At 50.1% G+C, this 14,522-nt stretch overlaps 1 protein-coding gene across 1 annotated transcript in view; it reads right to left on the reverse strand.

Annotated features, from left to right (window-relative positions):
* LRP8 (LDL receptor related protein 8) overlaps nucleotides 1-14,522 on the reverse strand; it is a 207,740-nt gene that overhangs the window by 12,296 nt on the left and 180,922 nt on the right. The window contains exons 5-10 of the mRNA XM_064147399.1: nucleotides 12,534-12,896; nucleotides 7,063-7,185; nucleotides 6,592-6,714; nucleotides 3,781-3,900; nucleotides 3,526-3,651; nucleotides 2,417-2,588 (exon numbers count right to left, since the gene is read on the reverse strand). Coding sequence (XP_064003469.1) covers nucleotides 2,417-2,588; nucleotides 3,526-3,651; nucleotides 3,781-3,900; nucleotides 6,592-6,714; nucleotides 7,063-7,185; nucleotides 12,534-12,896 — 1,027 coding nt within the window. The remainder of the gene's footprint in view (nucleotides 1-2,416; nucleotides 2,589-3,525; nucleotides 3,652-3,780; nucleotides 3,901-6,591; nucleotides 6,715-7,062; nucleotides 7,186-12,533; nucleotides 12,897-14,522) is intronic.

The raw sequence follows: 14,522 nt of genomic DNA on the forward strand, positions 1-14,522 counted from the left end.
CTGTAACTGCACAACTCAGCCAAACATTTGACTCACTTCAGGCACGTTAACTTCAATGGCTTCAATCCCTGGGAGTTATGGACTTTAAGAATAGCATCTCTGGTTCTCTGCTGGACAGAGATGAACTCAACACACAGACATACTTAAAATGTATTGCAGAATTAGGACTTGTGTAATTAATGATGATTCACCAAAGGAATTAATAGAGCTGTATGAATCTGGCTAGTGATCTTGTTTAGATACAAAGAAAATGTTCACTGAATGTCAGAGGCAGCCTCAGAATCTTTCCAGCTCCTAATGAAAGGTAGCAAGCTCCTTATGGATGGGTCAGAAATAACTCAGCTGCACTTCTGCAAGCACAGGCTGAGTCTGCTTTGCTGGCCCTGCACCAGTACCAGCTGCAGGGAGAGAACCAAGCTAGAGCTCCTCTGAGACCTCAGTCTGGCTCTTGGGTAACTTGGTACATCTGAAAAAAGTCACACACACCACAAAGCTTCTGCTCCCCCCAGCCATCTGAAACTGCAAGGTGGTTCACATCCTCTGCTCAGTGGCCACCCTGCCTTTGCCCATGGAACAGGAACTGAGCTCTCCAGTATCAGAGACTTGGAAGCAAATGTTTAAACCCAGGAATTGTCAGCGTTGTATGGCCTGTGGCCCAGGCTGGAGCAGCCCCACAGAGCCAGTCTGGATTAACTGCATGCTGCTACATCTTCACTGCAAGGACTGCCTTTGGTTTTCTCTGACCCAGCAGCAAATGGATGGCGTCACTGGGGCTCTGCAAGGAGTCTGAGGACCTCTCAAAGGCTGCTTTTTCAGTCATGTTCTAACATCGCAGCTCCAGGTCAGGTAATTCCCCTCCACTGAAATGGTCATGTTCAACACTTCCACCACTGCCATGAGCTGCTGCACTATCCCTCAGTGTGACCTGCTGCACTGCTGGGGAAGCTGCTGCTGCAGCAGCTTTCAGAATGGGAGAGCCGAGAAACAGGTGCCATTGCAATTCTCCCAGTAATAAGTACTGTAAAAGATCTTCTGACAGCCCAAAGGGGACATCACCTCAATAGAGGAGGATCTGGAAAGGCAAGTGAGATGAACATCAGAAAAAATGGGTTCTCTTGCCACCAGTTCCCTCCTGCACCATAGCTTCATCTCGCAGTAGCCTCTCAAGTGCAGGCTACTTTTCCTCAGAGCACTCCTGCAGGTGGAGTCCTGTTCTCTGCTGGAAGGACACAGTGGCCTTTTGTTTAGAAGCTTGATCTTGGTTATAGGAGCAGTGTCTTAAACAGGAACACTACCTGTTAAGCTGTAATTGCACAGCTTGCTCTGTGGAAATGGTGGGGTTTATGACCAAGCTAATGCAAGCAGGAGTAGGAAAGGAAAATCCTGCTGTTTGAAAGAAGGCTTGGTACAGTCATGTTCAGGGTATGAACACTGCTCAGTGGCCCCCAGTACCCCAGGGCATTCACTGTCAGGGAGCTGCAGAAGGAGCAGTGTGTCTTGAATAATTCTCTCTGTGTGAATATAAAACCCTTACCCATGCCTGCCTGTGCCTACAGAGCCAGACACAGTGCAAGCTGCCAGCTTTCCTTCTCACCCACCTCCCCGTTTTCAGAGCAGGGTACCTGTCTGCCTGAGTTCTTAATGCTCAGCTCGACCTGGGCCAATTTCCCTGCCACCGGCCTGGGAGCTACCACAGCCTGCAGAAAACCCCAGCTTGGCTCCCACGCTCGGAAACCACTCACCCTCTTGCTGATCATTAGCTAAAAAGCAGAACAAATGACAGCAGAGGCTGCAACAGAGTGCAGTAGCTGTGCAAATCAGCATGCAGACAGGGGATCTGCAGTGCATTTCTGACCAGGCACAGGCACAAGCCCTGGCACCTGACACTGTGCTGCGTGCCAAGAAAACAGCTGAAGGAAGAGAGGGAAGGACAATCATAGAATGTGTGCTGTAGGCAAGGCTGTGTATTTAAATCCAATCTAGCAGAGACTGGCTATGGGCAGCTCCTATCTGTGCTGCTACCTCCTTGCTCCCAACTTTTTGCCTCCTCTGTGCTTTTGGATGCCAAGTCCTTTGTGGTTTGACGTGCAGCAAGCATAGGGCACAGCAGCAGCCTCCTGCAGCATCGCTGAGCAGCCTTGGGATTCAGCAAACAGGAGTCTACTGTAGCTGGATGGGACCTGTCAGTGACAGGACACCTTCCTGCCTCAGTGAATCAGGTCACTGCACAAGCCCCTGATTTCTTTATTGGTTCCTGAACCCCCAACCTTTACAAAGCCTGTGTCACAGTAGGTAAACCTGTGAGCCAAGAGAGGCCCCCGAGTTCCCTGCCTTGCTCTGTGCAGAACCCTGCAAGGGGTACAGACTGCGCCCCAGCTGCGGAAAGGTGCCAATCCCCACCTCTCTTGCCCCTCACCTGTAGATTTTTCGGTAGAACAAGTCACACCAGTAGATCCTGTTGGTTGACACCTCCACATCCAACGCCACCACGTTCTTCAGCATGGGGATGATGCGGGAGTAGTCGCGCTTCACCAGGTCTATCTTGCGCACCTCGTGGCGATTGGTGAAGATCAAGTATGGGCTCTTGCCTGCCACAGACAACACCACATCAGGCTAGCAGCTGAGCCAAGACCTGCATTCAGCTCTCATGTTGCAAATGATAACAGAACCAGCAGTCACTGGCAGGTCTCCTTTGTAAAGAGCTTACATCACACCGGAAGCAAGTGGCAAGGAATGGAGGAACATGACACTAAAAGGGAAGGGCTGGGACAAAGTTCTGGCTCTGGGACATGTACTATAGGGCTCCTGGGCACAACAAGATTTTCTAATCAACAAACAAATCAGCATCCCAGGATTTGGGTCAGTCCTAACTCACTGTAGGAGAGAAGCTAACAGACTTTATGAGGACAGCAGGACAGAGTGCATACCATACAGATCCTGGGAAGGAAGAGGTCACATGGATGTGAAGCATAACCCTACTGAAGCAATTCTGTATTGCAGGTAACTCACCCTTCCCTCAGAGATCCACTATTGGCACCCCCCAGCATGGTTGATGCTGTCTTGCATAAGTCAGCTCTGTCTCTCTGGCATTACCATTCAGTTTTGCAAACTGCTGTTCCTGTTGATATTTGCATAAGAAGCTGGCAGAGTGGAGAGGTGGCTAACCTGCTATGCTTTAATTGGGATGTTTTCCTCCTTTCAATACCACTACCAATAAGTGTTTTTACTGCACTGTTTTCAATAACACCTGTCAAGAGACTTTCTTTTCTAGTTTCAGCTTCAAACAGCCAGTGAGTGACTGCAAGCTTGCTCTGTGCACTGTGATCTGCAGAATCAGTAGCTCTTGCCTGCAGATGCATCTGCTTTCACTGCAGCAGTGCTGTGCTGCCCGATATGAGGTGTCTGTGTCTGTGCTTGCTTTGTTGGTTTCCTTTTGTTTCTGTTCCCCAGCCCCTCCAGCATGTTTTCTTAGCAGGGCTGTGCTGTTGAGCAAGCAGAGCGTCAGTGCCTGTGGCGCTGCCTTACCTACAGCCTTGCAGTTCTTGGACAGGGTGTCCATCTCGTAGCCCTCGTAGCACTCGCATTTGTAGTCCCCTTTGTAATTAATGCAGATCTGGCTGCAAGCGTCTGGATTCTCACATTCGTCTATGTCTGAAAGGAGCGTTTGAAACCCATCAATAACTCGAAATCAAACCATCTGTGGTGGAGCAGTGCTGAAGTGAATATCATCATGTCGCTGTATGGTAAAACACAAGGGACTGCTGTTTGCATGACAATTACCTCCACAGGTTTTCTTATCCAGAAGCTTGTACCCGGGCGGGCACTCGCACTCGTACCCAATCTTCAGGTCTTTGCATATGTGGGAGCAGCCACCGTTGTTCATGGAACACTCATTGACACCTGGAAGGGATACTGCAGATTATCCATGGCAGAGGGGGGGTTCTCATTTGTAAGGCTGAATAAAATCAAGAGGTGCAGTCAGACATGTTCCCCTATGTCCCAGGCAGGAGCTGGCCCTGCAGAGCCTGTCTGTGACTTCACAGGCAGAAAGCCACCACCGCTTCTTATTATTCCAAACCACCACCACAGGATCACTGACAGCTAGTGTTTAAATGAACAGGGAGCCCTGGGGATACGGTGGATGTGAAGCTCTGCATCTCATCCCATCAGAGAGCTGCTGCTTGGAGCATCTTCTGCCACATGTGAGAAACTTCCAAGGGACCTAAGGGCTCTCTCCAGGAGACTCCTTCCCTGTGTGCTGGTTCATGTTGACTTTTCTGAGCAGTGTCTCTGAGCTTTAATAATTCATGCTGGGGGAGTCTCATCCCCCAGGGGCCAGCTATTTTGAAGTACTGTACTATCTTCCCATCTAGCTCCAAGGAATGATCTATGTGAAACTTCCAGAAAACACCAAAGTGAGTCTGTCAGAGATGCTTCGTTAGCACTGAGATACAGTCCTCCCACAAATACATCCCACACCACGTCTCTGCCAGCAGCCTCCATCAGCCCAAATGTGCAACTTATGAATCAACAGCCTTCATCCTCTCCTGGGGCTCTGTCTAATCCAAGGCCACTTCTCTGATCCTGCTTTCAAGCGCAGCAATGAAAACCAGACCAAATGGGTCCTTGTAACTGGAACTGAGAGACTGAGGGAAGCTGCTTCCTGTCAGAAACAACACTCCTTGTAGTCTTTAAGCTACACAAGGTGAAAGCCAAGTCCTTTCTCCAAGTCAGCCTGCTGAACAGAATCTGTGGGACTTCAGGGATAGTAAGCTCACTACAACAAGCCAGACTGATTTGCTTCAAACTATAATGCACTTGAAAGGTAAACTTTTCATCCATCCTCTACTTCTGGCTTCCTTGCACACTGCAGGTGAGCAGTCCAACAGAGTCACTAAACCAGTGCTTTTGGAAGAGAATGTAAACAACTAGGAGCCAATTAAGTCAGTAAGACTAGGAAAATACCATGCCAGAAGGAAGTCCATCTCAGCTCTGGGATGCTTTCACATTCCCAAAATACACACACAGGTATCAATACATTAACAGAGCAGGGTCACTGGCTCCAAGGAGGAGGTGGCAGAGCCTCCTGGCGTGGTCACCGCTTGATGTTCATTAATGGGTATCACCTGTCCCTACACTGGCAAATTGGGTCATAAACATACCCAACTGCTCTCTGCAGCACACTACACAGACTGTTCCAAATAACAAGCAAACCCTTGCTTAGATGATTCCCAGGGCTTCAGAGGTGCTTTGTGGCATGGATTTAGAGGGTGTAAATCAAGTGCTGGCTCACTGACTGCACTCAATGGGAGCAGAGGAGACACCAAGAAGAGACATTAGCCTGTTCTTCTGCTGGGCACCTGCTACCCCTCACCCAAACTTGGCAGGATATTTGCTGCCTATCTAAAATAGGACAAGTGAGGATCTGTCTTCTGCCATGGTGTTTAGGGGAATCTCAGAGAGCACTGCTAGACAGAGACACCAAGATGAGGAGGATGTCCTGCACCCCCTGCCTTCTACGAGGATTGTATGTGCGTGGGTGCTACAGCAATCCGTGTTATTCCGCTCTCTAAAGGAGCTATTCTCTGCTCAGCTAAAAACTTCACTGCCAGCCTGGGACAGAACCACCAAAAGGCAGAGCACCAAGGCCAGCTGTGCCATTGCACTGCCCAGGCCCCTGATGCAAACTGGGCTGCAAGCTCTCTCAGGAGACTTCCACAGGCAGGCGAGTCACAGCACCCACTCGGAAATACAGATTAGTGGAGAAGAAAGCAAGGGCACACTGAAGGCCAAGGTAGGAACGTCCTCACCAGGCATGCACACATACTTGTCTGACGCAGGGCAGGCTGACAGCTCCTCCTGCATCCGAGTCACGCAAGAGACAGACACTGAGCTCCACACTGCTGCTGCAACAGTGTCATGGAAAGTGATGCCTGAGACATTTCTGCATGGCGGAAACCCCCCACATGTCTGAGTGCTGCTTCAGACTGGGGCTAGTGCTCAGAATGACCAGTCAGAAAGGTGGGGCAGGGGCTGTGACGGGGAGAGGCTTTCTGTTCAGCTCAGCCACTACTGAGGGCAACTGGCTGTTATTTCTGAGTGAAGCAGCAGGTAAAATCCAGAAATGGTGTCACAGAGTAGTTATGGCTGAAGTCATCTTTCAGTTGTTGCTGCCACTCTGTGTGCTTTCACCTTCAAAGCATGTTCCCAATGTTAAACTTTTATGATGTTACCATAATCTTACAATTAAAAGGTAATTTAGCAATGAGGCTAAATAAACTGGTGTGTGCCGCAGGGGACAGCAGCGTCTGGGGAGAGGGGGACCTCCTGGTTCCTAGTTCCATGCTTAGTTCATACATCCCTCCAAGAATAAAAGCTGAGAAGGGCACAGATCAATCTTACAGCTGCTCAGCTGAGGCTACTAATTATATTCACATGAAGAGTGATGAGAGAATAAAGGCAAGGAAAGAGAAGCAGAGTGAGAAATAGCATTAGCAGCTACATGTGGTTACACTCAAAGCTGTGAAGAGCAGATGGAGGAGAGGGGCAGAAGTTACAACAGGAGCAACACGTAGAAGGCAAGTACTGTACCACATTCTTTCAGAGGCTCGTCAGACCAGTCCCTGCAGTCTCTATGTGAATCGCACACTCTGCCTCCGTCAATGCACTCGCCACTCTTACACTGAAACTTGCTGGGACTCTCACACGCTGACTCTGTCATGTCGGGCAAGAGAGGAGAGCAACTAAGTTAGACCCGGCTTGTGACCACAAAAAGCCTGACACAAAGCTTCAGGAGGGTGTCATTAGCGGAAGTGAGATGAGATTAAGCAAATGAACATTAGGCCCTGGGTAACATGCAAGGGACTTTTCAAGTCGTGCAGCCTGCCTGGTCAGCACAAGTGTCTCTCCCAAGCGACCTCACTGCCAGAGCAGCTTAAAACTCTCCCGGGAGCAGCCTGGCCTGGCCCAGGGGAGCAGCAAGGGTCTCTTCCCTTTCCAAAGGCCATGCAGCTCTTGCAGGCTGACAGCACAGAGCAGGAGTGCAGAGCTGTTTGTACCTACCTTGCACACAGCCTGCCTCGTCGCTGTCGTCAGGACAGTCGTGCACCTTGTCACACTGCTTTGCCCCGTGGATGCAGGTTCCATCCCCACACTGGAATTCATCAGGCTGGCAGGTCACCAGAGCTGTAAGACAACACACTGATGCCTTAACCACACAGGACTTGAATCTTTTGTGTGGTACCTTTAGCCACAGACCTCTGACACTGCTGGAGACTTGAACCCTCCCAGAAAATGTTACAGAGCACTTCTGCCCAAGCAACAGAAGCAGCAGATGCCTCAGCCACTGTCCTTCTGTGCTCCTCTGCCATCCTAGATCATTCTCCGTGTCTCTGGGAAAAAAGCTCAACACCCCTGTAAGCAGATCCAGCCCAAACACAAGCAGTGCAGGCAGGGAAGCTTCCCGGGTGAGACACAATAAAGGAAACAGGCAGCAAAACTGTCAACAGTAGAGCCTCTTTGAGGCCTTCAGTCTATGTGTGAGGCCAGGCTGCTTTTCAGTTAGGAATGCAGACTGGCACTGGGCAGGCAAAGGCTCTTCAGTTCTCTTTCCTTCAGGAAAAGTTGTATTCAAGATAGAGTTCAAAACCTGTTCAGGGTAAGGAAGAGACATGTACTGACTTTCTCTGCCAAAGGCAATGTGGTCACACTGGGGCTGAAGGTGGCAACACAGGCATGGTTACTGAGTGCTCAGAAGCTCACAGACCACTGGAAGGCAGAAGAACTCTGCTGTACTATGGCTTGGCGTTTCCTGGGTTTGCAGGCTGAAAACATCTCCCTACTATCAGGCCAAGTTTCAAGCAGGAAGCTCATATGCCCGGGTCAGATTATTATAGACTCAAACCAGACCTGATGAACAACAAAAACGGAGGGGAAACAGTCAGCTTCAGTGACCATGCTAAAAGCAGTTGTGGTGCCCTGCCCACGGTTACACCAAGTGAGAGACCTCCCTAGCCCAGCCTTTTGTTGACAAAGGGTTCAGCACTTGCTAGCCAGCAACGGGCTGCAGACCACTGGCAAAAGAGGCTCCTTAGTGCTGTGCCACGTTCCACAGCTTTCTTCTGAGGTAACTGTCTTACAGATGTTTTCTGAAAATCCTATTAAGGCAGCACACCCTGGGGAGCTCCTGATTCTAGCCTTCCCATCTTGCCAGTTGCATCCTGGAATCCCAGGGCAGAAAATCACTGCCTCTGACTAGCTAGAGGAGGTCAGTATGATGTGACTACACAGGAGGTGAGAGCTACATGGCAGACCTTCCTTGATAACTTGACAAACTGGTTCTTACACAAAAATTACTACTTTCAAATAACCCAGGAAGAGCCACAGACACAAAGTGAGTGAGCACTGATACCATGAAGTACTGACTGCACAAAGGCTCAGCACTACTAGTGCCTGTGTGCCACAGGACCCAGATCCCTGACTGCTTCACTAGACTTAGCTCTAGTTTACCATCACCTGGAGAAGGGCACAAGAGACAGGAAAAGCCACAAGAGACAGGAAAAGCCACAAGTGCAGAGGTGGTGGGGGAAGGGAGAAAGCCTGCCTTTAGAAACAGGCAGTATTCACATGAGGGAGGTTGGGAAATAGCATTGCTCCTGGGGGAGGAAAGCCACATGCACTACACTCAGAAAGAGCTGCACAGCAGAAAAAAAATCTCAAGCCATAAGCACCATTATGGGACCAGCTGTGTCACCACTTTTCAGCTTATAAACCAAGCCACAGAAATGGGAAACCTTGGTGGGGCATCTGGGACATCAGTTCCAAACTAAGCACGTGGGAGCTGCTCTAGATGGAGAAAAACAAAGCAGAGGCAGAGCTCTTGGCTGGAAGAATTGCAGCTCAGGAAGTGGCACTGAGAGCTCCTGCAGGCGGGCAGAAGCTTCTCTGCTCAAAGTGGTCCTGCCATGTACAACCACTTGCCTGAAGAAGCCCTGACAATGGAGAGACCTCCTTTGCCCTACACAATGCTGACCTTTTCCAAGCTAAACCTTGGCCATTGCAAAGTTTTCCTGTTGTCTGGTCAAAAATTGCCTTGTCACAATTATTTCTTGTCTTCATACTCAATATGAACCAATTCACTTCACCTTCTCTGTAGCAACTTCTCTGTGTGGAGACAGAAAAGGACAGTCCTCCATTTGTGACTGTAACTATTAACTCCCCTCAAAGTGTAAAAGGCAATTAAAGCCAGTGTGGGTCTTGTCTTCCCTGCAGCAGGAACAGGTCTTCAACATATTGAGTAGATCTGCATGACAACAGCTGCATATCTGGAAGGCAGCCACTGCAAAACCTAATTGTCCTCAGTTGTAATCTTCAAAGCTCTTCTAAAAAGCAGTTATAGCTGGATGCTAAGAATAGAAAGGTTTCTAATCCTAAAACAAATGAAAATGAAGGAGAACTTTGCAGGAACGGCAAAGACAACCTTATATAAGCATAGCTCTTAGCTTGGTGTCACCAGGGACTGAAAAACACAGATGGGGGACTGTACAGCATCACTGCACAAAGCCTTGGCTTTGAGAAAGGAGACAGAAGCTTGGAAACCAGGCTTGGTTTCCTGTCTCACTTCTCACTCCAGCAGAGCTGTGGAAGTTCAGACCTTTGAGGAATGGCCCCTGAGCCTCTTAACAGACACCTAAACAGAACAGATACAACAACAACTCTTACCAATCACAAAGCCATTAGAGTGCATCTAGAGCAGTTCTGCTTCTTTGGGCAGTTTCTCAGTATCAGCAGACAGGATGATGTGTTTATCCCTGGCCTGCAGAGCCTAAGTTTGAGAGGAGAGGGCCAGGAACTTCATTATTCTGAAGTCAAGACAGAAGCTCAGCTCAGCACCACTGGCAGATTTGCCATCAGGGCCATTCCCAAAGCAGAGCCCAGAAGGAGGGAAGAGCTGTGCTGTTTACTTGAATGAGATGTTCATAAGATTGCTGTGTTATTTTGGAGGGTTTAAATCAGTGAAATCTCAGCAGTTTTATAACCATCTCCTCTGCTCTGCAAATCAAATATGAAATGATTTGCCAAAGCCCTGCTATATTAACAGGCGCACTCAGACACACACAGCCGATTTGCAAATGCTGGGCACAAAGCCTCACTGCTCCAGTTCAGCAGATACCTTGCAGATTCCAAGTCCAAGCCTGGGTGTGTTCTGTCTCAGTGCCCTCCCACCCCTAAATGAACTGAATCTCAATGAAACACCAGCATTTGCAAAAGACGTGAGTCTCTCTTTAGAGATGTGGAGAAAGAGGCACGGAAGTGTGAGGTGATGTCTAAAAGAATCTGTTTTCTAGCTGTCAGTTACAAGCAATGTTTATTCTCCCTCCTGAATGCCTTCATGTAAGTGGGAAAGGACATTTAAAAATATACCCAATTCCAGATTTGGAGACTAATAAACCTAACCTAATGTTCATCTGATAAGTATCCATACAGATTTGACTATATATACATATATATGTGCTGGGGAAAAACCCAACGACTCAGTGTTCTCACACAGCATTCCTGACATGACTCATTCCCTCCTATTTATTTGCTGTCTTGCTGCCAAAACCTGTTCACCAACTGTCACCCTTCCTTTCTGCTCTGCTCCTTCACCACCCCAAAACAGTTACAAGCAAGCAACTGCTGATGGCCTTGTGACACCTTCTGAAAGCACCAATTCCCCTCTTCTATTCCATACAGCACAAATCCCACACCATTCCTGTCTGCAGGAGGAGGTGCAGTCCTGTATCTGCAGTTTGAATCAAGTCAAGCCTGGTGGCTCTGGTGCCATGGCTGTCACTGAGGGGCTGGAGCGGTCTCTCACCTGCAGCTCCCCGCGTGCCGCATGATGACAATTGCAAAAGGATTTTTCCAGAGAGGAAAAAATGTAATGAAGGTCAATCCCCAACCTCTGCAGTCCGACAAAGGTGCAGAGATACTGAGCTTCTAGAGCTCTCAAATGTCACTTCCTTCCTGCAGGCTTGTGCACCCAAGCAACAGCTGCATTTAGGATGGGGAAGCAACACCAGCTTTGGGTGACCCAGCTGACACCAGCGCTCTGCCACAAGTCCTCTCCTGCCATACAGATTCCCCTTCCTGCAGTGTAAACAGCAACAGGTGTATGCACCTCTGTGGCACTGGGAGGACTCCTCGTTTGCAGGGGTGCACAGGGCAGAACCTGGATCTCTGTACAGAGGGGCACTACAGCAGTTAGGACATGGGGCCTTGAGTCCCACTGCTTCCTGGTCCACAGGACTGAAAGCAGCAGAGGCAGCTCACACTCCTCTGTCTCCTGACTCCTCTGTCTCTGCAATTCTTCAGACCCTGGAGTTACTGGCTGGGTGGGTATCTGCTGCCCAAGGGCTCTGTCAGCTCCTGTGTCACCTTTTGGAGATGAAAGATAAGAGATCCTACCTAGTCCTTGGCTCTTCCAGAAGCACAGCAGCTCCAGGGTTACTTGTAGTTCACCCCTCTGCTTCTACAGTGCAAACAGTGGTGTCAAGGACTTAATAATGCCTCCTCTTGCTAAAGAAGCTACTGAAGTTATAGCTGCCTCTCTCTGCCTGGGAGGGAGTCTAATCCCCAAACCTTGGAGAGCTCTCCCACACAGCTGCTCTGAGCTCACCAGCCTGGCCTCCGAGCTGCCATGGTGTAAAAAAGGAGTGCTAGGGCTGCCATGGGTGTGAAAAGGGGGTGCTAAGGCTGCCATGTGTGCAAAAAGGGGGTGCTGGCAAAAGCTGTACATTTGCTTAGGTATCTTTGCAAAAACGTCTGGGCTCAGCAGCTGGTTGCTGCCTCCCTCCCCAGGGGTGCCCCAACGTCAGAGCTGGTAAATCCATACAGCTATGTAAATATTTTATTTTATTGCAATCTTGTGATGATGAATATTTTAGCAAAACATTTTGCTCTTACTTTCTTGCTTCTCTCTCCCCCTCCTCAGGTAAGTGACCAGCTTGACAGTTCAGAGGCCAAAAATGGATGAAGCATTCAAAATACCAGGCACACCACCACCACCATGTTCAATGCATAAAGCCAGCTGAAAACAAATCCATTATTTATGAGCTCGGTGCCTTTATCAAGCCAAGCTCAAAGTGCATTTTAGACTAGATTCTTCAGAGGTGCTGCTGCTGCCTGCCTTGCTCACTCTACTCTAACTTCAGAGGCAGAAAAGGAATTTTTCTTCTGCTGCTCATACGTTCCCTTCAGCACCACAGCTTCAAACCTCCAGGCTGTGACCTCACCACGCAGCCTAGGGACTTGGGGCATTTTCCCCATTTTCCATTCCTTGTCTTTCAAGTGAGACAGAATTCTTCTGAGGCTGGGTATCACCCAGCAGCCCTCTGAGTCCTCCAGGAGCCTGCAATGCACCTGACCCTGCCGGGCCGGGCACCCCCCCGCTGCCGGAGAGCTGCACTCTGCGGTCAGGCACGCAGCTGCCGCACGGACACCGGCCCCCAGCAGCCCTCCGCCCGCCCCAGCCCTCCCCCGCAGGCACTCACGGCAGTCCTGCTCGTCAGACTTGTCCTTGCAGTCCTCGTCGCCGTCGCACTTCCAGTTGAGGTGGACGCACTCCCCGTTGGCGCACTGGAACTCGTGTGCGGCGCAGGCGTTGAAGGCCCTGCCGGCGTAGCCGCAGCGCTCGGCCGCCTCGTCCGACTGGTCCTCGCAGTCGGGCTGGCTGTCGCACACCCACAGCTCGGGGATGCAGACGCTGTTGTTGCACTGGAACTCGTTGGGGCTGCAGGTCAGAGGGGAGCACTTCCTCTCGTCGCTGCCGTCCCCGCAGTCGTCGTCGCCGTTGCACACGAAGATGGTGGAGATGCACGACTTGTTACTGCACTGGAACTCGTTGGGAGAACAGGCTGGGGGGGGGGGGGGGGGGGAAACACACGGCGAGCGGTGAGACCTCCACCCTGCCAGCTTTAGCACCTCAGGAATGCCTGGGGCAGGGGAAAGCAAGGGCACAAAAGCATCAGCTTGGCCATCCTAGCCCATAACGTTTGTCCCAGTGGCAACTCCATGGCAAGCAGCAGGGGAAGCCACAGCGGTCACCTCCCCAGCTGCACCAGAAGACACAGCCTCTGGCACATAAGCAGCACTGAGGAAGAAGGGGAGCAGGATTGTAAGAACTGCAGGTAGGAAAAGTGGGGGGGCCAGGAGCAGTGCTGCACTGCTGTGAGGACAAGAGCCGCCAGGCAAGCCCTAGGTATGGAATGACATGGAATATGGAATGGCATGGAAAGAGAAGGGAGAGGCAGGGCAGGCTGAAGGGGTGCTGGCACAAACTGGGAGACCTGCAGGGCACTTTGCTCAGCACTGACACTGCCAGCTTCCTGACTTTCATGAGCACAGAACCAGGTTGCAGGCTTTCACAGTGTGCCTGGTTTTGGACATATTAAGTGGGATGTGTAGGGTAAATATTTAGTGAGTCGAGCATCAGTTTAGCGGCAATCTGCCAGTGAGGCCCTCACCACACTGAATGGCTTCCCTGGAAATCACAACTCGGCATTAACATACAAATGAGGTGTTTGTCAGACAGGGAGCTCAGTGCAGTGCTCTGCTCTGCAAGTCTAGTGGACCAGAGAAGCTTGGTCACAGTAAACTTCCACGTACTCCACCAACGTGCAGTTCACAGTCACCTTATTCCATCAAAGTGTGGAGGAACCAAAACCCTGGAAGCACTTCTTGGCAGTTCTTAAAAAGAATCCCACTTCTGCAGGATCAGTCACCCACCCACTGATGATACATTACCAGTACAAGAAATATACACAAATAAATGACAAGACTCCTTATTGGTTTGTTTTTCCCCCACATTGTATTTGTGAGGCTTTTTGCCCTTAGAAGCAGTACTGTTGTTATCTGCAGAGCCCCTCTGCCAAACCACACAGCTCAGAAGGTGCTGCTTGCTGCAGTGGTCCAGTGACAAAGGCAAGTTTTCCAGCTTTCTAGGAAGCAGAGTATCTTGAAAGCAGCTGTCACAGCCCAACTTTGAAGAAATGACAGGGCCCCAGTGGTACCCCACTGCAGTGTGACATCTACCAAGTCTTGCAGTTAGGGCAGGGCACTCATTCACCTTCTAGGTTGCAAACTTGCTGGGCTCTGGCTGTTGTGCTCAGCAGCCTGTTCTGACAACATGAATTTCTCCCCTCCTGGCCCATGCCCTGTCTCATTTCTTCCCAGGCTTTCCAGACGTTCCCATGTCTACCAGATCAGCAATCTGCCTAAGTAGAAGAGGAGGAGGGTTGCCTTCCTCGTGCACTGGCTGTGACCAAAGCTCCCTCCACCAGGGATAAAATGTTAAAGAGAGCCTCAGGTGCACACTGCTGTGTACCCAGCCCGATATCAATAATTAAATGCAGCAGAGTGTGGTCAAAAAAGGACATATAGTGTGAGACACTGAAGGAGCATCTGGTCCAGGCAGGCTGCTCAGGCTCCTTCTGTGCTTGGTAGAATATTTTGGGCATAGAGAGATGCTCTCAACAGGCATC

Source organism: Pogoniulus pusillus, chromosome 8, assembly GCF_015220805.1.
Source record: "Pogoniulus pusillus isolate bPogPus1 chromosome 8, bPogPus1.pri, whole genome shotgun sequence".
Lineage (NCBI taxonomy): Eukaryota > Metazoa > Chordata > Aves > Piciformes > Lybiidae > Pogoniulus > Pogoniulus pusillus.